This window comes from Cebidichthys violaceus, unplaced genomic scaffold (genome assembly GCF_023349555.1).
Source record: "Cebidichthys violaceus isolate CVI_PGR_0920_01 unplaced genomic scaffold, fCebVio1.0.p SCAF_47, whole genome shotgun sequence".
NCBI classification, from domain to species: domain Eukaryota; kingdom Metazoa; phylum Chordata; class Actinopteri; order Perciformes; family Stichaeidae; genus Cebidichthys; species Cebidichthys violaceus.
Window position 1 is genome coordinate 1,755,132 of NW_027176672.1, and position 27,500 is coordinate 1,782,631.

General features: G+C 44.8%; 3 protein-coding genes and 1 non-coding gene across 16 annotated transcripts in view; 1 reads left to right on the forward strand and 3 right to left on the reverse strand.

The window, feature by feature from the left end:
• LOC137886917 (uncharacterized) overlaps positions 1–5,112 on the reverse strand; it is a 28,739-nt gene extending 23,627 nt beyond the window's left edge. Inside the window, exons 1-6 of the mRNA XM_068729612.1 lie at positions 5,022–5,112; positions 3,860–3,929; positions 2,565–3,753; positions 2,191–2,461; positions 1,638–1,994; positions 1,302–1,476 (exon numbers count right to left, since the gene is read on the reverse strand). Of these exons, the coding sequence (XP_068585713.1) occupies positions 1,302–1,476; positions 1,638–1,994; positions 2,191–2,461; positions 2,565–3,753; positions 3,860–3,914 (2,047 nt within the window). The 5' untranslated portion in view covers positions 3,915–3,929; positions 5,022–5,112. The remainder of the gene's footprint in view (positions 1–1,301; positions 1,477–1,637; positions 1,995–2,190; positions 2,462–2,564; positions 3,754–3,859; positions 3,930–5,021) is intronic.
• A 136-nt stretch (positions 5,113–5,248) lies between these two features.
• LOC137886950 (MYND-type zinc finger-containing chromatin reader ZMYND8-like) lies at positions 5,249–22,833 on the reverse strand. Of its 13 annotated transcripts, none has more exons than XM_068729671.1 (21): positions 22,666–22,833; positions 22,327–22,563; positions 16,883–16,953; positions 16,149–16,312; positions 14,620–14,841; positions 13,177–13,290; positions 12,854–12,946; positions 12,383–12,470; positions 12,250–12,323; positions 12,082–12,159; positions 11,866–11,981; positions 11,256–11,731; positions 10,977–11,105; positions 10,698–10,862; positions 9,969–10,481; positions 8,882–9,349; positions 8,649–8,785; positions 8,457–8,537; positions 8,283–8,361; positions 7,951–8,190; positions 5,249–6,514 (listed from the first exon to the last, which is right to left on the reverse strand). In XM_068729671.1, exons 2-21 carry the CDS (start codon positions 22,338–22,340, stop codon positions 6,336–6,338), a joined length of 3,501 nt encoding a protein of 1,166 aa, XP_068585772.1. In that variant the 5' UTR covers positions 22,341–22,563; positions 22,666–22,833; the 3' UTR covers positions 5,249–6,335. The 13 variants fall into 13 exon arrangements, with proteins under 13 accessions (XP_068585772.1, XP_068585778.1, XP_068585774.1 ...); XM_068729677.1 differs by having other exon boundaries at positions 12,250–12,305; positions 14,620–14,763; positions 22,666–22,831; XM_068729673.1 differs by having other exon boundaries at positions 12,250–12,305; positions 22,666–22,831.
• Positions 22,834–24,124: 1,291 nt separating this feature from the next.
• Positions 24,125–24,197, reverse strand: trnak-cuu (transfer RNA lysine (anticodon CUU)). The gene has a single exon. It is a non-coding gene; the product is annotated as a tRNA-Lys (tRNA).
• A 1,523-nt stretch (positions 24,198–25,720) lies between these two features.
• Positions 25,721–27,500, forward strand: part of zgc:113278 (Translocating chain-associated membrane protein 1-like 1-like) — a 5,595-nt gene continuing 3,815 nt past the window's right edge. Inside the window, exons 1-3 of the mRNA XM_068729711.1 lie at positions 25,721–26,070; positions 26,849–26,909; positions 27,059–27,177. Of these exons, the coding sequence (XP_068585812.1) occupies positions 25,951–26,070; positions 26,849–26,909; positions 27,059–27,177 (300 nt within the window). The 5' untranslated portion in view covers positions 25,721–25,950. The remainder of the gene's footprint in view (positions 26,071–26,848; positions 26,910–27,058; positions 27,178–27,500) is intronic.

Consider the following 27,500-nt stretch of genomic DNA (forward strand, 5'->3'; position numbering starts at 1 on the left):
TCAAACTTTTGAGTATCTTATTTTAAAAAAAAGTTGTTCGGATATCTTTAAGATGTAGCGAATGAAATGTGCAAAAATGTGGTTCAATATTTCAAATGATGAGCAATGTGGTCTATATGTGAACATCTTAACTTTAGCCCTGCTTTTCCACGGACGAGCTCCCAGATCGGCATTGGCTCGTTGATCCGATCTTGAGGTAGGGGTGTGTGTGTGTGTGTGTGTGTGTGTGTGTGTGTGTGTGTGTGTGTGTGTGTGTGTGTGTGTGTGTGTGTGTGTGTGTGTGTGTGTGTGTGTGTGTGTGTGTAAACAGGCTAGCTTGTCAATACGCGAGCCAAAAACCACATCAACGAGCACGACTACGGGTTTTGGTGTTACGCAAATTACCGGGTGACTTTTCACACGTGTTTTTGTGACCAGCAGCAGTTTGGAGATTCCTCACTTTCTCCTGGTGAAAGGTCCTGTAGGGTGCGACTCCATGTCGCCGGTCGGTCATGTAGTGTGAAAAAAAAAAACCCACGACGACTTCAAGACTCCAGATTATAAGACTGCAAGTAGGGTGACCGCACAGCTAAGTGAGGAGAGTGACGGTTGGCTTAAGCTGAACATGTGGAAACGTAGTGGATGCTTCATGTGCGCTGCAGCTGCAGGTCATGGAGAGAAACCCTACCTAACCCAGGACTGTAAAGTATCGGTCATACGGTGGAAGGCCAGCAGCTTTGTTCCCCTGTACGAGGCACGTTTCTAAAATAACCGTGGTTGTCATTTCCTTTCAGTGAAAACCTTTTTTGGAGTTTTTTGCAAAGTCAGACAAAATGACCATCGGAGCAGCGTTTCAGTACCAAAGACGCGGTGAAGCACCCTGCCTACCCGCCGCTGCCCGGCACACAGCTGCTCTGTTTTGCATTTTCCAGTTAAACCAGTTATGAGACTGGTTCAAATGAGTTTGTGTTTTGTCGAATGCTTAAATCACCGACTAGCCAAGGCTGTTTTTTTGGTACATTTTGGGCATTTCGAATAAACAAAAAAGGAACTATAAAAGTGAAATACTTACCCACTGCTGACCCCTGCTACTTATCAGTCATCCCAGAGAGAGTAGGTGTCCAAGTGTGTGTGTGTGTGTGTGTGTGTGTGTGTGTGTGTGTGTGTGTGTGTGTGTGTGTGTGTGTGTGTGTGTGATTGTGTTACGTAGTGCCACGATTCATAGAGGAAGGAAAATCTGTGATGCCCAAAAGAGGCACTGTGTGCATGGTGCGTGAGCTGCTGTGTGATCTGAGTGTGTATGAGTAGCGAATGGTACATACACGCTGTGTTTAACTTAGATGATGGTATGGAAGTGGCCTGAACTTCTGTGAGACTGGGGTCGCAGGCTACGGGAGACGCAGCCTCCTCATGCCCATCATCTTCCTTCACCTCCTCTTCACCTTCCTCCTCAGCCTTCTCTGCTAATCTCTTAGACATCCTACCCGACTTCTGACCCTGTGATGACAATATTTAAAAAAAAAAAAAAAACAAGGTCAAAAACCAAACTTCACTTCACAGCATAGAACAGATCAGATAGACTCAGCAGGGAAATATATTGCCTGTACACTTTAAACGTCGCCCTCGAATGTGTGAGTCTCCGTTGTGAAGCCGCTTACCTTCGCGGTGGTGGGTCTGGCGGCGCCGGCCTTTTTCGGGGGCCGTCCTCTGGGCTTGGGCACCTTTGGACCAGAGAGAGTCTTCATGGTGACGGCAGCGTGCTGCAGGATGCAGTCAGTGCCACAGTAAACAGAGTCCTGTAGGGCTTGTCTGGAGCACCTGGGTCCGATGCACAGAGGAAGCGAGCCGTCTGTCTCCATCTCAGCGTCGGGCTCGGGCTCAAGCTTAGGCTCAAGCTTAGGCTCAAGCTTAGGCTCAAGCTTAGGCTCAGGAACAGGCTCTGGAACAGGCTCAAGAACAGGCTCAGGCCTTGTCATAGGAGCCTCCTCCTCCTCCTCAAACACCAATACAGTCTCCTGAAACCAGAGTCTCATCTTAGACCACAACGGCAAACTAACACTGTGATCTCACACTTGCTGTCACACAGGAATTAGAGAAATATTCAACCTAAAAACTACCTCAACAAGTTCAACAGCTGTATCATTTTGTATTGTAGCGACTAAGTACAATAAGCTATCTGGAGATCACTGGCAACCAAAATGGAATTCTAACCTTGAGGTCTTGCTGCTCCTCATGCCCCTCCTGTTCTCCACCAGGAGGACTCAGTGTCAAGCATTCAGGGTAGCTCAGCTCAGGCTCCGGTTGAACGTGAAGCTCCGGTTGAACGTGAAGCTCCGGTTGTAGTTGGATTTGCTTCTTTGTAGAGCAAGGAGGGCAGATGTACTCTTCCCCTCTCCTCTCCATCTTACGGCCCTGTGTCGCAGTGATACCGACACAGTCGCCGTGGAACCACTCCTGGCATCCGTCACAGCAGATCATGAACCTGCAAGCGGTGAAAAATCAGGAAGTGAAACAGGCAGATGGTTGAGGTATGCAAACCTCCAAAGCCCAAGAGATCTTGTGCATTGTGTGAAATGAGCACATACCTTTTATCTTGTTTTTGTCGACAGATGCAGTACAGAGCATTGGAGTCAGAGCCCTCTGCGTCAGATATGCCTGAACACCTCTTATCGTCTATCTTCTTCTCCTCCCGCTCCTGCTCCACCTCCTCCATCTCCTCCTCCTCCTCTGGCGCGTCGTCATACTGGCCAGGAGTCGCATCAGTGATCTGGTCTAAATCAGTGTCTATGACTATGTAGTCTGAGCTCGATGGCTGAGTGGGACTTAGAGTGACGTCAGAGTTAGTGGATGATATCTCTATTTCAGCAGAGCCGTTTTCTTTTTCCTCCTGCTGCAGCTGCTGCTGTTCGGCCGGATGAACAAGCACCACCTCATCATCGACGTCCTCGTCATCCACAACGCTCAATTGAGGCGCAGCCGCCCTGCCCCTCCCTCTGCCCCTCCCTCTACCTCTCCCCCTTCCCCTTCCTCTGCCTCTGCCCCTTCCTCTGGCCTTTCCTCTTCCACCTCTCCCCCCTCTAGCTCTCGCGTCTCCCTGCCTGCCTTTCGATGCCAGTTGCTCTTTAATCTGCATCAGAGTCATTTCATCACTGTCCTCTTCTTGACTAGAAATCAACACCACATCGTCGATGTCCCCGCCCGGCACATTGTCAGGAGTAACGGGTTGCGAGATCTCCATCTCATCGGCCGATTCGATATTATCATCGGGCGCCTCTGTGTCTTCTATATCCTCTGGAGGAGGAGCCTCGGAGGCATCGGCGGCCTCCAAAATGTCAGGAACTGCCAGTGCATCTGACATCTCCATCGACAGGCCCTCGTTCCCGCCGAGCAGCGAGAAGGCAGTGTGGAAGGCAGAGCCAAAATCTTGCCATAAGCTGGGGTCGAGGCTCCCTCCCGCAGAAGCTTCGGAGGCCGGCTTGCTCTCCTCCGACACCGGCGACGACGGGGCGGACCACTCGAGCTCATCGAGAACACTCTTAGTTGCACTATTGGCTCTCTGGGCGGTGCAGGTTTCTGGAGTGGGCGGGGGCGTCTGGTAGGTTCGACGACTTCGGCCTCTGCGTACAAGCGGAGGACTGTGAGTTAGCTCTCCGACTTCATCCATGAACTCTCGTTTAGCGATGGTTGTCCTCCTGAAGCCCCAGGACTTCTTAACCTGAGACATGGTCGGCCTAACACTCGACTCTGCCTCTTCGGACTGGCTCTGCTGTTCCTCTGTAGAAAGAAAAACACAGCCAACCAAAAATAAATCTCTTTCGTGTTCATCTATAGCGACAGGTTGTGCGTCACAGAAACTCACAGACCAAAGAATCTGGTTTACCTGCATTATAACCATCGGTGACGCTGTCATTTTCCATCGGGTCCATTTTCGGCATCCACGGGTCACACCGCTGTCAACACACAGAGACATAATTTGTTACTACACAAGTTCTAAAGGATGAGGACTAAATGAAGAAAAGAGGTGCCTCTGGGAAATAAATTAGCAGGTGGCTGCAAAGGCCTAAATGTCAGGACGTGCAAAAGACTCATTCCACTTGTCTCTCTTTGTAGCTGGGTAAATTGAGGGGGGGGGAAATACCACAAGGCATTTGCATTAAATCACGAGGCAAAAATAAGCCCCACACACAAACCATAACAGTAACTTGATTGTGTGAGAAGGCTGGAGCTTTAGTTCATAAAACATTTGACATGCAAAAACATGGAATATCAAAGTTCCACTTCCTTAGTACTGCATTCTATGTTTAATAACGTCATCATAGAATAGCGGACTGTAAGGCCAGCTATGCACATGTTGACATGGGTGAAACTAACTGGGTTGAACACGTTGCTTAGCAAATGAGTGCATTTTAACAACACTCAACGAAAGGAACACGTGATGAAATATACCGTTTCCTGCGTTGTGTCTAATTAACGTTTATTTTAATCCACGGCTGTCCAATTTTGACATTTTTTCGCTTGTTTCCAACCGCGTTATTTACTGAATATACCCAGTGTTTACATTATCTAACGTTTGGTTTCCTGTTGTGGGCCTGAAGATCTGACCCATCTTTAAGTCTAGGCGCAGACTCGGCCTGGTCTCGATGGTGCATTTATCCACAGGAGTGACGACCTACCTGGGCAGTCTAAACCACGTCTATGTACTTTAAATGCAAATTTACATTCGTTAGCAAATCAGACGAACGAATAAACAGCCCTTACTTATGTCACTGCCAGATCTCAGTCGACTGTGAAAGAGCGGAAACGAAACGTCCTTGTCCTGCAAAGCCGCAAACACCCGAGTTATCCCGCAAAGAGAATACAGTAGTCTCTTTTCTGGCGACGACCAACACTGCTCTCTGCACCGAATTTAAGCTAACGTTAGCCACCAGCTGCTAAACTAGCTGCTAATAAATGCTACGTGCTGCGAAGCTAATTGTTCCGGGACAATAAGTACATGTTGCATGATATGTACGTGAACACTGCAAGAAAAACTGGAATCGTACCTTGAATCTTAACGACTCGTTTCCAGTTATATAATGGATTCGCTCAGCTAGCCAGCTAGTAAGCTAGCACAGCCTTCCATTTTCCTCTGCATAGCTTTGCCGTTTTTCGTAATCTCGCGAGATTTCCTCGGAAAGCCCCGTGACTTCCTGTTCAGCGAGCGCTTCGTTTGCCTCCGTTGCTCATTTGCATAGAAAAAGGGTCTAAAATGAATCAAGGGTGCACCGCGTTAGGTTGATCAGAGCATTTTTTTTATTTTTTTCTTCACGAGTCCATTTATTGTATATGTACAATATGTAAACACGAACACAAGCTCAAAACAGACATGCGCACAGGAAATAATGTCCAGCCAAAATGCAGTTTCTATTTATTCCTACCCAACTCTTACAGACAGTCCTATCAGGATTTACACCAGCTTTGGATAACAAGTTAAACAGAGCCTTCGCTTAGAGCTGACATTCATATGAAGTAATTTATTAATTTTTTTTTAGACACATAGAAATGTGATTTCATTAAACATACTATAAAAACATATAACACTATAAATATTGTTCAGGTATTTTCTTACAAAAACTTTGTACAGTTTAAATTTTTCAGTTCTTTTTTTTTTTTTATAAATCACAGATATTTTTTTTTTATGTATGTCTATACAATGTTTAACTACAATACAAAGTTGGTATGAGCCAAAAATTGCCCCCGCTGACATAGTTGAAAACATTACGTTTAAACTTGCATTACTCAAAATATCTCAGTTGACATGAAGTGAACATGGTTTAAAACAAAGATTAAACTTGCATAACTCAACATACCTCTGATGGCACCATGATGAATGGATATCAACTGTTGTTGGTGGCTGTTTTTTTGTCTCATAATATTGAGATAAATCCACTAAATGATACAGCAATTAAGTACTTAAGAGCAGCATTGAAAAAGTGTAACTATTCTGTGAGTCGATACAATCTTGTTCAGACTTGAAACAAAGTGGTAACAGAGCTATAACAAAACTACAATATGAAAACATACAACCTCACATTTTATTTCTCAAGACAGACTACTTTCACATTGTGAATCCACCTGAACACCAGACTTGTGGAAACTGCGAATGAGAGATGACAATAACAACAACAACGACGACAACAAAAAAAGTCCACCAAGCAGATGTACACATGGGAATGGAAAAAAAAAATAAAAAAAATAAAAGTGATTTGTCACAGCGCTGCAGGCCTTCAAGCACCAAGTTTTGACGCCGTGTGTCTTGACGCGGCGAGCCCCACAGCGGCCTGGCAAAGCGTGCGAGAGTGTCTGTAGTGTAGCAGTTAGGTCACAGTAACGCCAGCGCTGTCCTTGCTCTTGTCGACGTATGTGGGAGAGTTGCTTTTGTCCGATAAGGGTCCCGCTCCAGAGGGCAGGGTCTGCTTGGGAGGAGAGTGGCTTGACGACTTGACCGAAGGGTCCGAGTTGGACTCTGCCTCTGGGTCCTGCTGCGGAGCCGTGGCTGGAAGGGAAAACAGAAAGATATAAACGGAGAACATCCACACCGTGTATCCGCAGAATGTGCTTCTTCACCCCCCCACACACCGGTAGAGAGAGAGAGGCAGGGCTGAGTCTATAAAACAATGATGAGGTAATCTGTGTGGATTATTGAAAAGTTATGCTTTTATCAGTTGGTTAGATACATTATGAGCTTTTGAAGTAATGAGTGCTTCGGTTGAGAGGAGCTGGGTGAGTTTATTGGTCTCGGATGATGTCATAACCATTATACATTTGACATTTATTGCATGACGCTGTAGTGCAAATACAGAAAGCATGGAGAAGGAGCTGCCTTGGAATTTTCATTTCCCATATTTAAAAAAATTGAATGCAGTACAGTGAGAACATCTGTCGGTTTCAAAACAATAAATAACATCAGACTCAAGAGAAAGTGGATGGAGACTGTCTTTGAAAATACATAATCCTCTTAAAGATGCAGTTAGTAATAACAAAAAAAAAAAAAAATGTTTAGCATATTTTCTTAAACTGTCACTATGTGTATATGGAAGTTTGTGATCCTGCCGCCATTCTGAAAACAGTCGAGCCAAAACCGGCCAGAGCAAACGTTCTCATTTTACATCTAAACAGTTCATTGAAAATATGTTTCTGAAAACATTTGAGGAGATATATGAGCAATACAGTAACAGAATCTCGATTCATATTTGACAGTTTGACCAGAATTCACGAGCAGTGATTGACAGCTGCGTTGTTTTTCCCTTCAGGTGCGGTGGAATCTTTCAAATGCACCAAGAGGAGGAAGAGGAACCAGATTTTGTTCACAGCTTATCCGTCTCATGTACTTCAGTCAGTTTAATAAAAGGTTATTCCTATATACAAGTTACCAAAACAGCTTTAATCCACTATTTCACAAAAGTAACAAGGAAATTAGAATTAGAATTTTTTTAATACACAAGAAAAAGGCAGGCATTAAAGTACAAAAACGTTTTAATTTTTTGACATAAATCTGGTGGACATCAGGAGGATTACTCCCACACACACACTGTATATTCCTCCACAGTGCAGTACACAGTAACTTTATGCGTCTTTCATGTCAAATAACATTTCAGTTCAGATCACAGTACAAATACTGGGCGCTTCATCTGCAACAGGAAACAATTCACCGGGGAAGCGTTCACATCAACTCAGCTTTAAATAATAAATTACAATAAAATATTTGAGCATATATTTTTGTTGTTTTATGTGCATCTTTTGGCAGATTTTTTTTTAAATTATGTTAATTTACTGTAATAAAACAACTTTTGGTATTTGCCAATTATCTTTAACAACCATTGTGTGACGACTTTGTGCATCACGGCACTCAACATGACTCAACAACAGATCGTGTTCACATTTAATGTACATACTGAGCACACTAGTGTGCTGTGAGTGCGCTCATATTACCTGACTGTGTGCAGGACTTCATGTGTTCAGGCCAGTGGGCTTGCTGACAGGGGTAATCACAGTAACTGGTATTCCAGCAGCAATAGAAGATGGCCTCCTTCCTGCAGTTAGCGCACCACTGTTTCTTTTTGGTCTCGTCCACCGCCTGCTGCTTCTCCACCTCCGTCTGCTTCTTCACCTCGGCCACCAGGCGTTCCCTCTCCTGCTCCAGGCTCTGCCTCATCTCCGCCATCGTCAGTTCTGCGTTTTTAAAAAAGGGAGACAAAATGAAAACGGCTTGAAACTCGTGCCGTGCGCGTTCATATTACTATTCGGTAGTATTGTCAACTTACCAAGATTGTGCTTCATCTCTGACAACTCTTGTTGATGCAGCCACTGGAGCTTCTCGATCTCTATCCTTAGTCGTCGAATCTGTGGCAAAATAACACAGAGATTAAAAAAAAAAAAAAAGTGCCAAGTATTATTATGACGTTAAATAAAGCATCGGTCTATATGCCAGAAGTTACCTCTGCAATTGTGTTTCCTGAAGTGCTTTTGGAGAGATCATTGTAGATTTCAGTCATTGTCCCTTTTATTGTGTCCATAATCTGCAGATTTTTTTTGCAAAAACATGCGATATTAGCCGACAGTTTTAACCAGAAAAATGAAGTGAAGAGAACAGTTATTCAATTTATAGGAAGTAAAATGAGTCAAATTACTTTGTTTGTGTACTTGGCTATATCCGCAGCCACCTCCGCTGAGCCGGTGGGGATCTGCACGTCTCCTGACGAGGAGCTGCCAGATGTGACCTGGGCAGCTGTTGATGAGGAAGTACTCTGAGGCACGTCTTTTTGCACTGCAGGGGATGAAGGAGGATTTTGTTTTAATTCACATTTTATCTTTTTATTTTAATGTTTAATGTTCAGATGACCGATCATGCTGGTGTGTATACCCTTGGCAGCTTGTCTGGTCTGATAGCGGGTACTGGAGGAGTTCTGCTGTTGGGACTGAACCTGCTGCGGGCTGCGGGCCTGACCCGGACTCTGGGCCGGCGTCTGCACCGGCGACTGCTCTCCGTGCTGCTGCTGCCTCTGCACCTTCTGCATGTGCCACTTCTGAGAGGACGTCTGGAACTTGGTTGGATTCCAAACCACCGCTCGCTGCACGGCCTGAGCCGTCTCTTTGGGCAGTAGAGGGCGCTGTTTCTTTAGAGCCGCGGGGACGGGGGACGTGGTGGAGGCCGAGGTGGAGGCAGGAGAGGGTGCGCTGGCGGATCCGCTGGTAGCTGCGGTGGCACTGGGCGCAAGGTTGGTGGAGACAAGGTTGAGGGCTGCTGTGATGGCGGGTTGCGAAGTGTCCTTCAGGTTAGGGGCGGATTCCCGTGACGGAGCAGCTGCTGCAGCAGATGAAGCCAGTTTACCTGAGCAGGACAATAATAATATTTCTCCATCAGTGTCACGCATTCTGGATTTCTAAATTGGGCACTTTAATAAGCCCGAGAGGATTAAATGTAGAAGTTAACTTGAAGCCATTTTTGTGGAGTCAAGGAACAGGAGTTTTTGAGACGATTGATGTGTAAAAGTGGAGGAGTTAGACAGGTATTGGAAGGTAAAAAGAAATGTGGATAAAGCCTTTTGTGGCACCAAAAGAAGCTTCACAAAATCTGATAAACTTGTACGTGACTAAACTCTCAAAAGATAGTTGTAATGTTCCTTTTTGTGAGTTTTATGGCAATTGATATTTCTAATAATACTTTTTTGTACCCACAAAGAGTAATGGTATTTTCTTAAGGAAAGGGTGATGACGTTTGTATACTGTATAAAGTATAAATGGTGATTTTTCACATGAATCACTGATCCATGGAATGCATAAATAAGGAAACTGGAAAGTACTTTCATTGAAGCTCAAACTGCACGTCACTACTTTGCGTTCCAACATTTCAAGGGGATTATTTCCTCCCAAGTCGTCCTTCTAACTGAGACACACGTCCTACTGAGAACCACGGGGAGAAGATGGACGCGGTACGTCAAAGGCCTCACCTTCCAGCTTGGCAACATTAGGCTCTTTGAGAGTTTTAGCCGCGGAAGCGCCGGGCTCTCTTCTCGCCCTCTTTGAGTCGCGGCCTCCATGCTCGTCTCCCAGGTCGATCACCAGCTCTCTTTCAGAATCAGAGTCTTGCTCGGCCGCTGATGTGGCAGCGGCCGCTCTGCCCTCCTCTTGGGCTTTGGGTTTGTCGGCGAGGGGCTGCGACTGGGGCGTCCTGGGCTTGTCCTGGAGGCCCCTGTCAGGGCCATTGGCGCCGTGTTTGTCTTTATGCAGAAGTTCAGGCGCGGCTTTATCCGCTTTCCCCGTAACCGCCTCCTTAATCTCTCCATCTGTGTTTGCTTTGGGCCTTTTTCTCTCAGCTTTGTCCCGGTCGTCCTGGGCGGAGGTCTTTGGCTTGTGTTCCTCGTCGCTGAGATACTCACTGTCACTGGAGTCGGATTTCTCAGAGTCGTCGGAGTCGCTGTGATCCACACCTTTGTACACGTCTTCAGAGATCTCGTCTATCCCTGAATGGAGAAACGCACATTATTGATTACACGTTTTAAAAGAGTCAAAAACACTTTCTGTCAGGCAGCGTGGAATAAAGAATAAAGCCACACTTTGTCTGAGATCACATGTGTCCTCTTTAAACATTAAAGTGTTGAAAATATAAAAATTGGGAAAACTGTCACTCATAATTTACTGTATCAATCTCAATCTTTTTGTACTGATTGGATATGTACCGAGCTGTGCCTTGCAGCTCTCAATCGTCTTGTCCAGGCTCCTGATGGGTCTCTTTGGGGTGGGAAGGGAAGCCGACGCTCCTTGTTGTTGCTGATGTTGCTGCTGCTGCTGCTGCTGCACGGTCTCACTCAGCTCCTTCAGATCCATCTCAGCCTTCACCCGATCTGAAAGGAACAGGTTCGATATCAGTACAAAATTCCAAGCATAAGCTAACGCGGCAGGGACTGTTGGCCTTTCTGGCGTCATCGTGACAGCGTATTTGTGCTGTTGGAACTGACCCAGGTTGAGATTGAGGATGCCGCCTGTGCCTGCGGTCCTCTCCTGCTTGGGGACCAGTCCAGGGTTAAAGGGCTTCGGGCTGCCTGCCGCGTTGCCTGCAGGACCCATCTTCCCCGAGACTGGAGATGCTGTAATTACAAAATGTCAAAAAAATAGTTTTTAATAAAGCCTCTGTAAAGCCTCCGTACATTTTCTGTAAGTTCAACTCCACCAGCAACCCCCTTTTTCATGTCATCATTTAATAAATTGCTACTATAAAAATATCGCTGTTTATTTACCAGTACAGTCCATTGATTCCTCTCCGGTGCTGTAGTGGAAGGCAGGATTCCTGCCGGGCTTTTCCATATCCTGCTCCCCATCGGACCCGGTGTGAACCGAGGAGTTGGTGCTCATGGGAGACCGGGGCATGTCCGTCATCGAGACCCTCTGGCCCATGCCGCTGGGCGTGGAACTCTTGCCGAGGACCATCTTAGGAGACGCCGTTATATCGAAGTTGAAGCGCAGTTTATCCGGTTTCTCCGTTTTCACGGTACCGGCACTGGGGTTGGAGGGGTCCAGCAGCATCTGTAGCTGGTTGTTGGGTGTGAAGGGAGTGCGGAAGGGTGCATAGTTGAATACCCCAAATTTCTTGCGAATATTTTCCACATAAACCTCCATCTCTTGCATGGCACTGTTGAAAATGCTCTTTGTCTTCTTCACAGAGAACGGGATCTCTTTGGACATGAGGTAGCAGTTGTTGATGGGGACCCAGGCCCTAACATACAAGCACAACAAAACATCCATCAAATTCACAGTGACCAGGGTGACTACTCAGGACTTAGTTCTGGTCCAACAAGCTGAACGCGTAGCGCTATAGATCCTCTACAATGCTCAACAGCTTCTTCTCACCGGTCGTGTTGCCCAAAGAAGCGTGCGTCTACCTGCCCGTCCTTTTCCCGAAGTGCTTTTGCTGGCCAGAAGGGAAAGCCCTTTAGCTTAGCCCAGACCAGAGGGTGGGGTGGACTCTATAAGGGGACGAAGCACAAATAAATCAAAAACCTCACAGGTCTACCATCAAAACTAAAAATGTTTGAATACAGTATTTAAGATCGCGTAAGGACCTACACATGGCTCACAAAACCAGTTGTCCCTTTTTTGGCATGAAGACAGGTAGCACTCTGGACACACCTCAATCTCATTCATCTGGAAATACATCATGACATAATGAATGACAATTAATCTATAAATCTCATCAGACAGAATAGTTGCTCATATTAGGCGAAGCGTCTTTACCTCGTGTTCACAAATCTTGACGATGACTTTTGCGGTTGCTGTTAATTTGTGATTACCTGGAATAAGGTGAAAATCTTAATATTTTTAATTAGCAGAGTAGAGGGATCGCTCATATCAGGTCAAAATGGCTCACCTCCATTGTAGATGATGCAGTTGTGTAAGATCCATTTCATGTCAGCAAGAAAGGCTTCAGTGCAGCCGTACATTTTCTTTTTGATATTCTATTGAACAAGTGAAAATAAGCAAATCAAAGACGAGACGCGTCACTGAAAAGATGTAAATATTGTAAAAGCTGGGCCACAAATTGTTTGTAGTATCTGTATATTTTCTGGTGAACTGTACTCGGCATCTTGGGACTTTGTTCTATATGTTACAACATTTGAATGTTCTTGTGCTGCTTTTTTGTTTTGGTGAGCAAAAGAAAAATGTTGGAATCTGGTGGACAATCAAGTCCACACACACACACACACACACACACACACACACACACACACAATAAGGCTTCACAGCTGTTTGCTGTCCCTTCCTGCTCAATCGACACCTTTAGTCTCCATTTTTAAAAGACGTTTTATGTTCAAATCAAAACAGAAATAGAGAACATTACCTTTTCTAAAGTAGACAGGTCCATCGCGTGGAAAATGTACTCTGCGTAATCCGGGTGCTGCTCCAGAGACACGGGTTTCTGAAAAGGCTCGGTCTGGACAAATATGAAAAAGAAAAAAAACAAATCAATACGTTTGATCAAAACAAGTCTCATGTCCTGGATGCATTTCCTGGACTTGTGTGTTTGCGTACCACAGTAAAGTCACATCAATCTTATTCATATAGCTCAATATCACACATTCGCTCCGATATGAAACGTCTTCTTAGACATAGAGAATAAGGCACTTTTCAAACCAGCATTCAACGGATCTTTAAAAGACTCACCCCAGGCTGTTTAATCTTTTGAAGTGCAAATTTGAGCAAGTAGGAGAGTTGGTCTATTGTCAGCATTGTCATTGCCTTGCTCTGGGTTTCGATGCATTCGGCAACTGTTATTTTCTGCAACAATGATAAAAGACGTTCAATAATTGATTACATTAATAAACCCATAATGACGTTAACACACATCAAAAGGACATTGGACCTCATTCACCAACTGATCTTGACGAGAAACGTCTTCTTAAAACCCACTTTAGTTTTTAATGAAGATTAATATTTAATTTTAGTAATCAAGTAGTCCTCCAGCAGTGATCATTTTAGGTTCTTTCATACATGACTACATACGGAGTCGCATGTTAGCTGTATATAAACAGCATAATAATGTGTTAGTCTACAGCCTAACTATAATTTAAACTACAGTAGTCTATAAATTCATTAAATAGCTAAACTGTCTGTTTCATTACTTTATATTAAAATATCAATTAGGTCATAATCTGCAAGAGAAATAAAAAAAATATATTTTTTATTATGGTAATTTAATCTGACCCAAACAAATGTGATTACAAAAAGAGGTTTCTGCTGTATTTTACACTTAACCACACTTTTTTGCGTTGCTTATTATTTCATATCCACTAATAAATATGACGACTTGTTTGGCATCCACTTCCTGCAGAAGTACCTCCGCTTCAGAAGGTTCTTGTTGTTTTTTTGTTGTTTTTTTTTTTTTTTTTTTAAATCGGTGTGCTCCTCCCCGTTTAGACTTTTGTTTGGGCGATTCATTCTCATGACCTTTCATGGAGATTAGCAGGGCGTTTACCTTTGCTGATTAGATCAACAGGCACACCTTGAATTCAAGAGGACAAAGGGATTCCTCATTATAAGGAAACAGGTACGAACTATTCTGTGGTTTAAGAGCATGTCCGGAGTCTGCCACAGACTTTTCTCAAGAACAAATAAACGTATTGGTGAATGAGGCCCATTGGAACGAACATGAACGTACATCTCAACTTCTGTTCAGTTTATATTACCTGCTTTCTTTGGATTTAGCGAATACAAGCATTTAAAATTCTGCCAATGAACAGAAGTGCAGAGTAACTTTCCCTCGCAGATCAACATTCAAATCCTCTAAACATCTCTCAAACTTGCAGTGTGAGCAGCTAGCTTGCTGGGGTGTCACACCATGTGTCGTGGACGGGCCAAGAGGTCTGTAGGGTTTTAGGATCAACCGCAAAAGACAAAAAGCAGGAGGTTTCCCCCCCGACGAGCTCCTTCTGTCCGGCCGAAGCTGCACACGACACATAGTCCGACGCCCCTTTAGTCAACCCGAGCAAGCGAGATTGTGCACTCGCACACAATCTTTCACGTACAGCCACACACACACACACACACACACACACACACACACACACACACACACACACACACACATACGCGTCTTCTGCGAGATACCTCACACTCTGGACAGAACCAGTCGCCCTCGGGCTCGGCTGGTAGTTTGAGGCACTTGGCGTGGTACACCCTGGGGCAGAGCTCACAGCAGAGCACCTGGCCCTCGCGGTGGCACAGCCAGCAGTAGAAGTCGTTCCTGCCGTCCTGCGGTACAACATCAACAGGGTCTGTGGTGAGTGCTGGCTGCTTCATATAGTAAAAGGGGCCATGTCTTAGCTCTGACTGAAATGCAGGCAAGAAAAAACAAAGGGGGCAGGTTTCAAAAAACACGCAGGAACACAAAAAAGGTGCAGTGCAACAGAAACAAGACAGCAATACGGTGGGGGAAGCAGGGGAAGCAGCAGAGAGGGAAGTGATGGTTATAAACACAACATGTTTTACTATCTGGTCATGTGACTGTTTCTACTGAGAGTCAAACAAGAGCAACCCAACGGGTTTTAGAGGGTGAGCTTGATGCTACGATTAGAAAGCTCACATTTCAACTGAGAGTTGACACAATGCATGATATCATGATACGGTTCTCTGCTGATGATACACGTCGGGTGGATGAATAGAAGCTGATGCTTTCACAGCTCAGGAGGATGCTTCACAGTCCAAAACATCTTAAGTGTAAGTCTTAAAGCTTACACCAACTCAGTGTCAGGCGTTCAGTCAATACGGGTGGTGGTGCAATTTAATCGCAGCTCAATTTGCCGATCAAAGCATCTACAGCGCCGGTCAAAATATTACATCATATTTGTGCAAGTTCAACGGGTAAAAAGGAATCACTCAGCAACACGTTCATGTGGCAAGCAAATACTGAAGAAACATTTGTATCAGAGTCATACGCCATCAATGTGCAGAACACTTCTATTTTGCCAAACAGCAGGACATAAATGACCCAGAGGTGGTTTAGAAAAATATGCAAAACCACACACACACACACACACACACACACACACACACACACACACACACACACACACACACACACACACACACACACACACACACACACACACACACACACACACACAAGCAGAAGTTGGTGTGTCTCTCGCAGGCGATGTGGTGAGTTTCTAGACAACTTTGTGAATGTGACTTTCACACGTCAGGCCCCCGATCGGCCAGTTATGTGGAGAGGACTTTCGAGCGCTCTTTCTTCCTCATTATTTTACACAACTTTTTTTTTTTTTTTTTTTTTTATGTGGCACTCCTCGGGTGTTAAACGATACGAACGACTTCCAGGAGAGACCGTCTGAGAACGAACGGCTATCCCTTAAATTACATATGTACAGCATGAGAATATAAAAATGACTAATCAACTAAAGAAATCTTAAGCTAAGATTAAAGGTCTAAGTCGCTTTAGTCCGAGACTGAAACGACGGATTTAATGCAACGTTAATTGCTCTTATTGCCGGCTCAAGTTGTCTTCGTTTAGGATTATTCTTGGTTCCATCTCTTTGGCTAACGCCACTTCCTGGAGTGAGAGGACGCCACAGCCGTTGAGAGCACGCCAGGTCCTGAAGAGAGCACCCTGGGTCACTTACCTGGTCTTTGCTGTGACAGTTGATGGCCCCGGGCTTCTTCTTTCTCTTCACAGGGCTGGGGGAGGTGTCCGAGGGAGAGTGCCCGTTGGACGAATGGGTGGGACTGGACACCTTTCTCTTCTGTGGGGCCACGGTTCGTTCCGCTGACCCCGGTGGATCAGGGACTGGAGGCAGGAAAGACAATCGGGTCATCGCGCGATGCGAGACAGGCTTGCATTGTTTAGGGCACGCAACGCGTCACATGCGCTTAAGAGGATTAAAAACAGGTGCCATGGCAGCAATTTAGCTATTTCTAGAATATGTAAAGAGGAAAGGGAACAAAACATAAACCTTAACACATCATCCGACATTCTTAGAGCTTAGAGAAACCAAGGAAGTGCAAATTCAAGTCAGTTCCAGCTGAGAAATCCGATAGTCGGATGCAGTGCTCAGCTCATCAAGCACTGACGGCAATCACACTGATTTTAAAGCAATTATTGAGGATGCCCCTTCTCCATCTTAGCTTTACAGTAACAAATAGCTGCAGGGCTGCCTCTGAACTAACAAGACTGTGTTGATACTTGACACAAATTCTAAAAACAGGCAGGCAGCCAGGCATAGTGGATTATCTCTGCAGTCCTAAGAGACCAACAGAATGCATTACGCCGCTCTCCGTAACATACAGCAAATAACCGCTCACGGTCTCGGAGACGTTGAACTCTTTGGACGCGAGGCGCTCGGCCTCGGAGGCTTACCTTTGGATCGTACGGACGCGTCCATCCCCTCTACCACATCGGACTCCGTCTTTATCTCCTCCTCAGCCAGACTGCGGAGCGCCCGAACGAGAGCCACCCAAGAAACAAGAGAGGCAAACACACACAGAATCAGAAAGGGTGTTCTGAAACCACATCGGCATAACAGTAAACAAGTGGAACACCACCTAAGGCGCCCGGGTCCCGGAGGACCCGTCAATAGGGACTCTCTCTGCAGGCTTTCCGTTGTTATTGTTTTCATTTGATTCTCAGCACATCCCTGACATCTTGCGCCCCACCCCCACCCCCAAGTTCAGAAATCCTCCTCCACGTTATCAGTGACAAACGAGGTCCGAATATGTTCTTTATGTTCCGAGAGGGAGAATGGCAACTATCGCCATGGCAACGCTCCTCTCTCTCTCTCTCTCTCTCTGCTAAAGCACAAGTTGATATTCACAACAACACATAGAGGCCGTTTTTTATTACCCCGCCGCCTCAGCAGGAACTGCAGCTATAGAGTGTCGTGCGATAAGGTCCTGATCTCTGCTTATAATAAGTAGTGCATAGACCTGTAGTAGGGACGGGGGGGACGGGGGGGGACGGGGGTCATGAGGGGCTGCTCTACACTACATATACTGTCTTGTGACTAATAAACAGCGTGCGTCTCTGCTCCCTCTCCAGCCCCTTCAGTAACAACGCGGTGACACCAAGGAGTTGGACCCCATCCGTAGAGACCAACAGCAAGAGATCCAGCTCACAAGCTGAAAACCAGGTCTCTGGGAACGAGTCTGTCCCGTATCTTCACAGCATGTATAGCCAAAGCTTTCGTGGCCCGTGTCATGTTTTATATATATATATATATATATATATATATATATATCACTATCAGCAATTCTGTTTACTATTTAGGAAATATCCACGTACATAATGGTGGAGTTACATAAGAATGACGTTTTTTTTCCCCCCGACTGCTGCGTTTACAAAAGCTGATGTAAACAAAATGAATATCATAGAAAAACAAAACCCATAAATAATCAATCAATCCGAACAACACTGAATCCCCAACATGCCCAGGTCACCCGTCCTGCTCTCATCTCCTCTCCTCTGAGAAAAAGATTCTTTTTTTTTTAAAGCATGAGAATAAAGGGAGTCTGGCGATAAATGAAAGTCTTTTGAGTATTTGGCTCCTTCTTTGTCAGATCAACAGAGGGCCTTGTTCCAAGGATGTAGCCTTTATTCACAAGCCCCGGGTGGAAAACACTCCCGAGGACCCCTGACAGGTCACACACTTGACCGGTTCAGAGCTCTGGTTTCCAGCTAGGATGATGGCTTCACAGGCTACTCAAAGGTCAACCACAGTTGTGGGATAAGCTTCTTTTTTTCCCTCCCTCCCTCTCTCTTCTGAAAGTAAAGGAATGCTCTTCACATCCCCTCCTCCTCCTCCTCCTCCTCCCTTAAAGAGACATTCCACACAAAGTTGATCAAATGTCAGTTCTGTGATAGAGAGGTTAAAACACACGTCCTAAAAAAAAAAAAGATTAATGATTCAGCTCTGACGAACCCAACTCAGAGAGATTAGATGTGATCACATCAGCGGTTCAACCTATACTCATTTAAATACCAAGTCAAACTCATGTTTGCTACACTATTCTGGTTTAACGATGATTACATTCTTTCTACCAGACAAAAACACCAGATACCGAGACCAAGCCAACACTTCAAGGCTGTTCTAGATACATTCCACGTTCTCTCGGACTGAAACTTAAAAAAGGACAAATGCACCAGAACCTGTATTTTCTGAAGAAAATGGCAAACATGGCCGCAGAGTTTCTTTAAAAATATGGCACATGGGTATCGTGTTTCAGGCTGCCAACAGTCACACACACACACACACACACACACACACACACACACACACACACACACACACACACACACACACACACACACACACACACACACACCAACCCCTCCCGGGGCCTTCCTGTTCCGGACTGAGTGAACAAACGAGGCCCACATGAAAATAAGACTACGATAGCCAAGCCGCTCTGCTACGTGTACCACAGCCCTGAAAAAGAGAGAACATTCACCGTCACCAGGCAGAGCTCCTGAACAACGTGCCACAGCCCTGAATAATGCGCGCTCGCGCGCGCACACACACACACACACACACACACACACACACACACACACACACACACACACACACACACACACACACACACACACACACACACACACACACACACACTTAAAATGGCAAGACATTGCTGCAACTACCAGCATGATGACCAACAGTGAAAAAGTCTGCTGATCCAGAGGACATTCTCAGATCAGGAGCTATGATCCATCACACAGGGAGAGTTAAGGCAAATAAATCCTCAGCAGATTCTGGGATGTATTCCAGAGAGACGCGGGATCAAGAAAACACTGACAGTATTCCCCTTCTTGCAAGTAGTACCTGATGGACAAAAAGGAAAAAACACTGACTCAATGCCTTTAGATTCCACTCCTGTGAGAGACGAGCAGGGTTCTCTCGTCACAGAAAATGGAGGCCACAGCTTGCTCCCCTCCCCCCTCTCCCCCATCCCCCACTCCGAGGCTCAGACTCGAGCACTGGCACATCCATGCAGGAGGACCAGAGAGATGTGTGGAGATTACAGTCCCAACATTTAACACACACAACAACAACAAAAAAAACCACCCCGGCTGTGTCAAGACAAACCTTCACAGAGATAGAGGAGGAACACAAGTGACGAAAATCCAGCAAAATGAGAAGCAGTCATCTCTCTTTCTTTTTCTTTTCCTTTTCTTTTTTTATGTCTTCGATCTTGGCTTGCCTCCTTCCCTGAATACTGCTGTCATAGAATTAGATTTCATTTTGAAGAAAGAGAGACCATCAACGTGAAGCCACACACACACACACACACACACACACACACCGAGATCCCGGCAGAGCTGTGCTGTGCTCTTTAAAGAATGTGCACTTCATTCACATCAAGCAGACGAACGGCCTCTCTGTGTGGCAGTGGAGGAAAGCCATTCAACGCAAACATCATTATTGTGCTCTCTCTGCTCTGGAACTGCCACCGGAAACTCTTGGGATTAATACCATCGACTAGAAAACGTCCGACTCACTGTGCTGCACAAAAAAAAAAAACCCCAGAGAGATTATTAGGTTTTTAAAAAAAAATAAATGACAAGAGACATTCAGCTTCAACAAGACCAACGATCGCATGCAGACAAATGAAGAAGTGGTTATTATCAACACCAACAGAATTAAAAAGCAGAAGATCCTAGTTTACATTGAATAAAATCAGGATTTGAACTAGTTAAAGACGCCTGTTTTAGCACGACTCCTATACAAGGTTTAAACAATGGATCAACACTAAACTAAGCACAGAATATCCTGAATGAAAGAAAGGTTTGACCTGGATTTTTTTTTTTTTTTTTTTACATAAGGCTGTAAAGGGCGAATCAAAGATGGCTGTGGAATTTTCCAGAAGGCCCTTGCTCTCCCTGCTGCTCTGCCTCTGATTGTCAATCTTTAACCTCAACTGCAGCTGCAATTGGCTGCAGGGCCAACGGGGTGGAACATTATTGGTCAGCTGTGCTATGCTACACGGATCGCAGTGTGCAGGCTCCCCTCTTCCTCTTAAAAAAAAAAAGCTTTTTTTTTGCTGCAATGCAGAGATTTCCCCCCCCCCCCCGCATTAGACGCCTTAATATTCCTTTACTTTTGCTCGCCCTTCTTCATTACGACGGTCTGAACCAGAGGGGATTTGATAAAAAAAAAAAAAGGCCCTTTGGGAGATTATATATTTGTGGGTGTGATGCATAACTCAGTGGCTCTGCTATTCAACCTACGCTGCGCTGTTTGTCCCCAACGACGCTGCACATCGCTGACATTTCTTACTATCAGCGTGGCAATTATATCACTGGCTGGATCCGCCGCCGCGGAGTCGACTCATTACAGTAAAAGTTCACCTCTGCTTGTGAGGGAATTAAGTCTTGAGAAACACCGATTGTAACGTTTCTATTCTCTGTCCGCCGTGCACACGAAACACGCCTCGCGTCAGGCCACAAGAGAAAGAAAGCACTCTTTGTTTTTGCCCACGCAGCTGAGACTGCTAAAAACGGTGATACATTATGTAACACAATGTACAGCAAGTGCTCTAAAAATATATATATATAAAAAGGCAACAAACAGTGGAGAGTCCCCATGTACGCCTCGCCTTTGTGCAGATCTCTTAGAAAACATCATAGAACTCCTTTTTTTTTTTTGTATCTGTATCTTACATAATAATGCCTGTTAATGTGTGTGAAAATGAAAAACCCACAGCACCATAAGAGACAATATTGCGCGATCTGCAAACAACACGTACAAACACACATACACACACACACACACACATGGTGTAAAAACCTGTTAGGTCTCATGCTGTTCCTCTGTCCCTGCAGTCTGATCTGTAAGAAGAGCTCTCTAAAACACAAAATGGCCACTGACTGTCTGACGACTGGAGTGTGGAGGAAGCAGTTTCACAATAGGTCTGTAGAGAAGGGCAAAGCCCCGGGGCTGCAGAACTCAAGGCCTACGGCTGTAAATAGAAGTCAGGTCCCAAGGTCTTATTTCTAAACGCTCGACTCGCCCTTCCACAAAACGGCTTGTGTCATGTTTTGCTCTTCCTGGAGAAAACTACGTCCGTGCCTCCTGCACGGTTCTCTTTAATGTGTACAAAAGTCGCACAGTTTTCCTAAACGATTTAATTTTAACATGCACGTATATATTTGGACTGCGGAGCCGGTGATTCAGTCATGCCCTGCGCTCACACAGCCGTCTGCTGCCCCCGACGTCTGTTCCCCGGCCTGGCATGACACACAAGAAAACAGCACAGAGCCAATCCACTTACAAAAAAAAAGGGTACATAACACCCGCCCTCCTCCTCCTCCTACGTTGCCCATCCCCCCCCCCCCTCATTCTTTCTCTGCCAGGCTGCAACACAGGACTGCCACAACAGAAAGGAGGTGTGGGTGCCATTTTTAAATCTAACTCTCCTTTACATTATCAAAAAAGGAAAAGGATTTTCCATGGTCCACTCTGCCTCCTGTATGGCAGCCTGGTTGTCTGGGGCACCCATGTGACCCTGAGACACAGAGAGAGAGCAAGGGTGAGAGTCGTTACCCAACCCCCCACCCTCCTCCTCAGCACTGTGGAGCGGTGAGGCCTGGCGAGGCCTCCAATCCACCCCAGCTCCTCCTCCTCCTCCTCCTCCTCCTGCTGCTGCTGCTGCTGCTTCTGCTGCTGCACACTAAACAGATTTTTTTTTTTAAAGGTGTGCACACTCATCGTGAGAAACCAACAGTCACCACAACGACAAGAAGGAAGCCATGTTGTTATCAGAGAGTTGAGATAACAAAAAAACAAAAACAAAAAGGACAGAGCTTACCTCTGTGGATGCATGGCTGCCTGACACACTGTTATGTCAACACTTATAAAACATGGAGGACACTCTCAGCCCTCAGCCGAGGGAAGGCTCCGCTCTTCAGGCAAGGCGATCAGGCCCCGGTGATGTTAGCCGGATCCTGACTGGTCGCTCTCCTCGCAGGCGGGATACAAGGCCGCGTCTGATTGGCTGAAATGTTTCCTGAGTAATTATCTTTGTTCAGTGCAGGCAGGGGCAGCACTGTGAGTGTCAGAGACAGGGGAAGGAAAAAAAATAAAATAAGCAGAGAGCTAGGCCTGAAACCACACAACAACATGATTAATAGGAGTATTCTTGACATACCAAAGCCAGTGTGACAGTGTTTGAAGCTTCCACGTGTAGAACCTGGCCGTAGTTGTCTCATTGGAAGGCTTTAAGAGTAGAAATGGCAGCATGTAGACTGTGAGGAGCAGGACACCATGGCTTCTCTGCACAAGCCTCCATTTTTTTTTTTTTTTTTTTTTTTTTCATGTGGAGAGGGCCTTTGTTTAAACTCCTCCCTCCCTCTTGGCTGCTTCCAGAGAAAGAAGAGGCTGTAGCTCCTCACCTATTTCGGCAGTTCGGTTTGCAAAAAAAAAAAAAAGAGAGAAAGAGAACCTTGCGTTTTTAAGGAAGCTCTGCCTTTTTATGTCACACATTACTGTTGTTCACCACCGTAATATATAATGGACCAGTGAGTGTTAACCGAGCACACAAACAGATCAAGCCCGTGTTGAGCTAAATGTAGCGAATACAATAAGGACAATCAGAATGTATCTATTCATACTTTAATTAGAATTTTGACGCTGGAGGAGCTTTGTGTAGAACTTGATTAGGGGTTTCCTCTTCAACGTCTGTGCTGCAGCAGTGATCATGAATAATTAAACACAAACTGGATAAGAGGACCAGTTTGTGGTGTCATTCAGTAGCAGAGAAAAATACACAGTGATCAGAATAATAGAAACACTTAATGTATCAAAACCCTGTATAATAACCCTGACATTATTACAGTCTTTGATGTTTTTCCTATAATGCTCCTATGTTGACTGAATCAGTTGCTGACTCTACTCTTTGGTAATTTGTATGTCTGTAATTGATACTGATGGAAGGTGTTTACTCTTCTATAAACGTCTATAAATGTGGGCTGGGCAATATATCCGTATTACATCAACATGGTGGTATGAGACTAGATATCGTAATATCATATATGTGTCTTTTCCTGCCTTTAAAGACTGCGTTTCAGTGAAGTGATGTTATTTTCTGGACATACCAGGCTGTTTTTCTATTATTTGCCTTTACACACTTAGTCATTACGTCCACATTACTGATTACTATTTATCAAAAAATCATCTCATTGTGTAATTTTTTTGTGAAAGCACAAATAGTCGAGATTTTGTAAAAATATTGTGATATTTAATTTTCTCTGTATCGCCCAGCCCTATATGAAGCGTCCCAATGTTAGAAATACAATGTTTAATGTAATGCAATCCATTACAAAACCGTCTTAAATTGCCATAGAAGTTAGCAGACATTATAACACACTTTACTAACAATTACCAGTGTTAGATTATTTTTAACTTTACATGCAGTGTTTTGTGGTCACTGACAAGCGTTTTCCACTCCTCCACAGATTTAAGACAAGGTTTCAAGATACTGGAAACCCCGTAAAATATAATTAATTCAGATAAAACGGAAACTATTGCCGCAAAAGTTATAGTTCAGCAACACAACCTCGTTATAGTTCAACAACCCAATCTCGTCACAACAGAGGAAAAAAGCTAGCCGCCCAACGTGGGGCTCGAACCCACGACCCTGAGATTAAGAGTCTCATGCTCTACCGACTGAGCTAGCCGGGCGATGCTAACACCCGATATGCTAATCATATTTAATCATAACCACGATATTATGACACAGTAGTACTGTTGCATTTAATGTAAAGTTGCGTCACGTTGTAGTGGTGCGAGAGAAGCGGGGTTAGGTCTCGCTATCCCGATTCTGTCTCATACTGACCTCTAGCGGCAAAGAGCTGAAAGTGTTTCGTTAAACAGGTGAGTGTGTGTCGACCTAAAAAGCTAGGCTGCAAATTCTCGAGGAACCAATATAACTAATATAAGTTAGCAACTAATATAACGACGCCTGTTAAACACTCGTGTTAAACTCCTACAACTTCAAAGACAATTTAAATTAACGGTTAATTAATTAGCCCGGCTAGGTGAGCCCTTAAGCCTCACAACAATGATGGAGTCGTGGAGCTTGAACTCCGTGTTATGGTTACCTGACTGTTCGGTTTTCTCCGTAAATTGTCCGTAACTCACTATCAAGTCAGAGGAGACGTGTTAATGCCGCCACCATTTTATTTATTACCTGGTCATTGGCTTGGTTTTCCTTCTAAATCGTGCGCACTGGTCGTGGACACAATATCGTAGTGACATGAAAGTGAAAAAAATTACCCAAAATACCCCACGAGCAGTGGAAGCCCGGACCCTTTTGGTTAAATATGAGTCGGAGGTTCGATCCCCAGCTCCCCCTGTGCTGCATACAAAATCTTACCCGAGTACAAAAGTGTTTGTTTAATGTATCAAAAGTAAAATTACTTATTATGCACATTGAACCCTTTCACTCTTTTAATACATTATATTATTTGATTATTAGTCCTATTGATCCAGGTGGAACTACTTGTAACTCAGTTGTAAAGCTTTGGGTAGTTCATTATATAGCAATCAATAATGTTGATTATATTTACTTTATTCAAAAAGTAAGTTGTAAGGTATATATCAGTTAAATGTAGTGGAGTAAAAATAACAATATAATGGAGTGTAAAGTAGTTAAAAATGGTAATACACCAGCTAAACATAATTAAATCTATAATTACAGCTCAGTAGAACAGTAGTAGTAGATATTGTATACGATACCATTGAAAATACAACACTATACAAATACAACCACAAAGACTGCACTTATCCTGCATTTACAGGATTACAGCAGCAAAGTGGACAGTGCAACAAGATCAAAACAAGTATTATAAATAGGTAAATAAGTAATAAAACAGTCAAGAATATTAAATAAGTAAAAAAGTAAAAAATCCACAATAAGACAGAATAATTGTTGTATTTACATATAATACCATTTCCCAACAGACCTATAATTTCAGATGATATCGTGTTGTATGCGCCATTAAAACTGTTACAGCTACATCCAACTCTTTTGTTTTTAATTTAGGAAACACGGACGCTTACGTGGGGTCCCTGAATGCACCACGAACCCGGGCTCTCCTTCTACGTCACTGGGCGGTTCATGAATGGACTTTTTTGAAGTGGGAGGGGCCTGTCATCTGACTTTACCAGGCAGTTTGGAGGGGGGCGGGGGGAGAGAGAGAAAAGTGGGTGTTGTGCTGTAAGTGTTTGGTTCTGATGCGACGCATCTTCATGACCGCTTTTAAAACACACGAGCAAAACCGGGTCACTGTGCGCGATCTGGCGTTGAGACGTGCAGCTAAGCTAGCAAGTTAAGCTAGCTCCAAGACTCAGTGACGGTGGTGGTGGTGGTCGTGGTGGTGTTGGGGGGGCAGCCCCTGAACCAGAGAAGTCGAGAGCCGAGTCGGTGTGAGCCATGGGGTTCCGCAAGAAGAACAAGAGCCCTCCGGTGCTCAGCCACGAGTTTGTGATCCAGAACCACGCCGACATGGTGTCGTGTCTGGCCATGATTATCCTCCTCGGCCTGATGTTCGAGGTACTGTGGGGTTGTTTTTTTTGGGGGGGGAGCTTGTTGTTTAGCTCGAGTGATGTTAGCTGCTGCTGCTAGCTATCGTTAGCTAACATGACAGCCAGCACTCCAGGGGCAGGGCGCGAGCGTGTCTCTCTCTCTCTCCCTCTCCCTCTCTCTCTCTCCCTTCTCATGTGTCTCACTGATCGCCAAAGAAGATGGCGAGGAGGCCCCCACTGGCACAGCTATTAGGTCCTTTTTTTACCACAGTCTGCTAATGCATTTCCTCCATAGGAGATCAATACATGCATGTGGCCTCTATAGTGATGCTATACATTTGATCACACCGATCAGCTGACTTTGAATGAAACAACATTACCGACCTGTCCCCAGCGAGCAGACTGAAAATATTGTGAACATTAAATCAGATTTGGTATTTACTTGTGAAGATCAAGATGAGCTATGATTCTGGTACAGAGTTATCGATGGCTACAACTCCAGGGGAGGTGAGGCTCATTGCACACACTCAGCAGAGTGATGGTAGCAAAGGTACTGAACTTAAAATATACGGCGAGAGACCCCTCTAGGAGCCCCTGGAGGTCCCCAGACCCCAGTTGTGGGAACTCAGTGAATTCAGGATCCTGCATGAAATGATGATGATGATGATAATGTGGGAAAAAAAGGTATCAGGACCTGAGAGTAGGTTTTCTTATCATCGGACAAATCCAAGAGGATTATACACACGTTTATTACAAAATGCACCCAGAATCAGCCCATTGATCCCGTTTCTGTCTCTGTGTTCCAGGTCACGGCCAAGTTTGCCATCATGTTCATCACAGTCCAGTACAACGTGACACAAGTTCTCGGTGAGCGGAGGATCATGGGTTCAGTTTATCGTATCAGATTTCTGAAGATGACTCGACTTAACTGCATTTCTTCCCCCCCCCCTCGCGTCTTGAGTTTCCAAAGAAACGTCTCGGCGCTTCACTTTTTGTTCTTTCTCTTTTTGTTGCAGATGAGAGAAGCGATCCGGTGAACCTCTACCAGTACGGTCCTAAAGATGTGGCCACTGTGTTTTTCTACCTTCTCATTGCCGTCATCCTTCACGCCTTGATACAAGAATACATTCTCGACGTGAGTGACATCCTAACTCCTCATGTCGGCTCACGCGGCACGTTGTTTTGATCTTTTTATACTTTTATGGACCAAATTTTGGCTTCTTTTTTTTTTTTTGAAAGATCTATTTCTTTTAAAAGATACGATCCCACTTTTTCGTGTCGGTCTTAAAACAATAGCGTGAGCTTTGAAACAGACTTTAATATTCCTCCGGTTGATACTCTCCATTAAAGGACCAGTGTGTGTGATTTTAGGGGGATTCATAGAGCCCACTTCTGTTTGTTTTCATTAGTGTAAAATCATCTGAAACTAAGAATCATTGTGTTTTCGTTACAATCAGC

Excerpts from the sequence above, each read along its gene's own strand:
- LOC137886950 (XM_068729665.1), bottom strand. The coding sequence starts at position 17,141 with ATGAAAACAATAACAACGGAAAGCCTGCAGAGAGAGTCCCTATTGACG. Across the intron at positions 12,947-13,176 it reads AAAAGATTAAACAGCCTGGG|ACCGAGCCTTTTCAGAAACC; the intron begins GTGAGTCTTTTA and ends ATATTTGTCCAG. Across the intron at positions 11,982-12,081 it reads ACTGGTTTTGTGAGCCATGT|AGTCCACCCCACCCTCTGGT; the intron begins GTAGGTCCTTAC and ends GTCCCCTTATAG.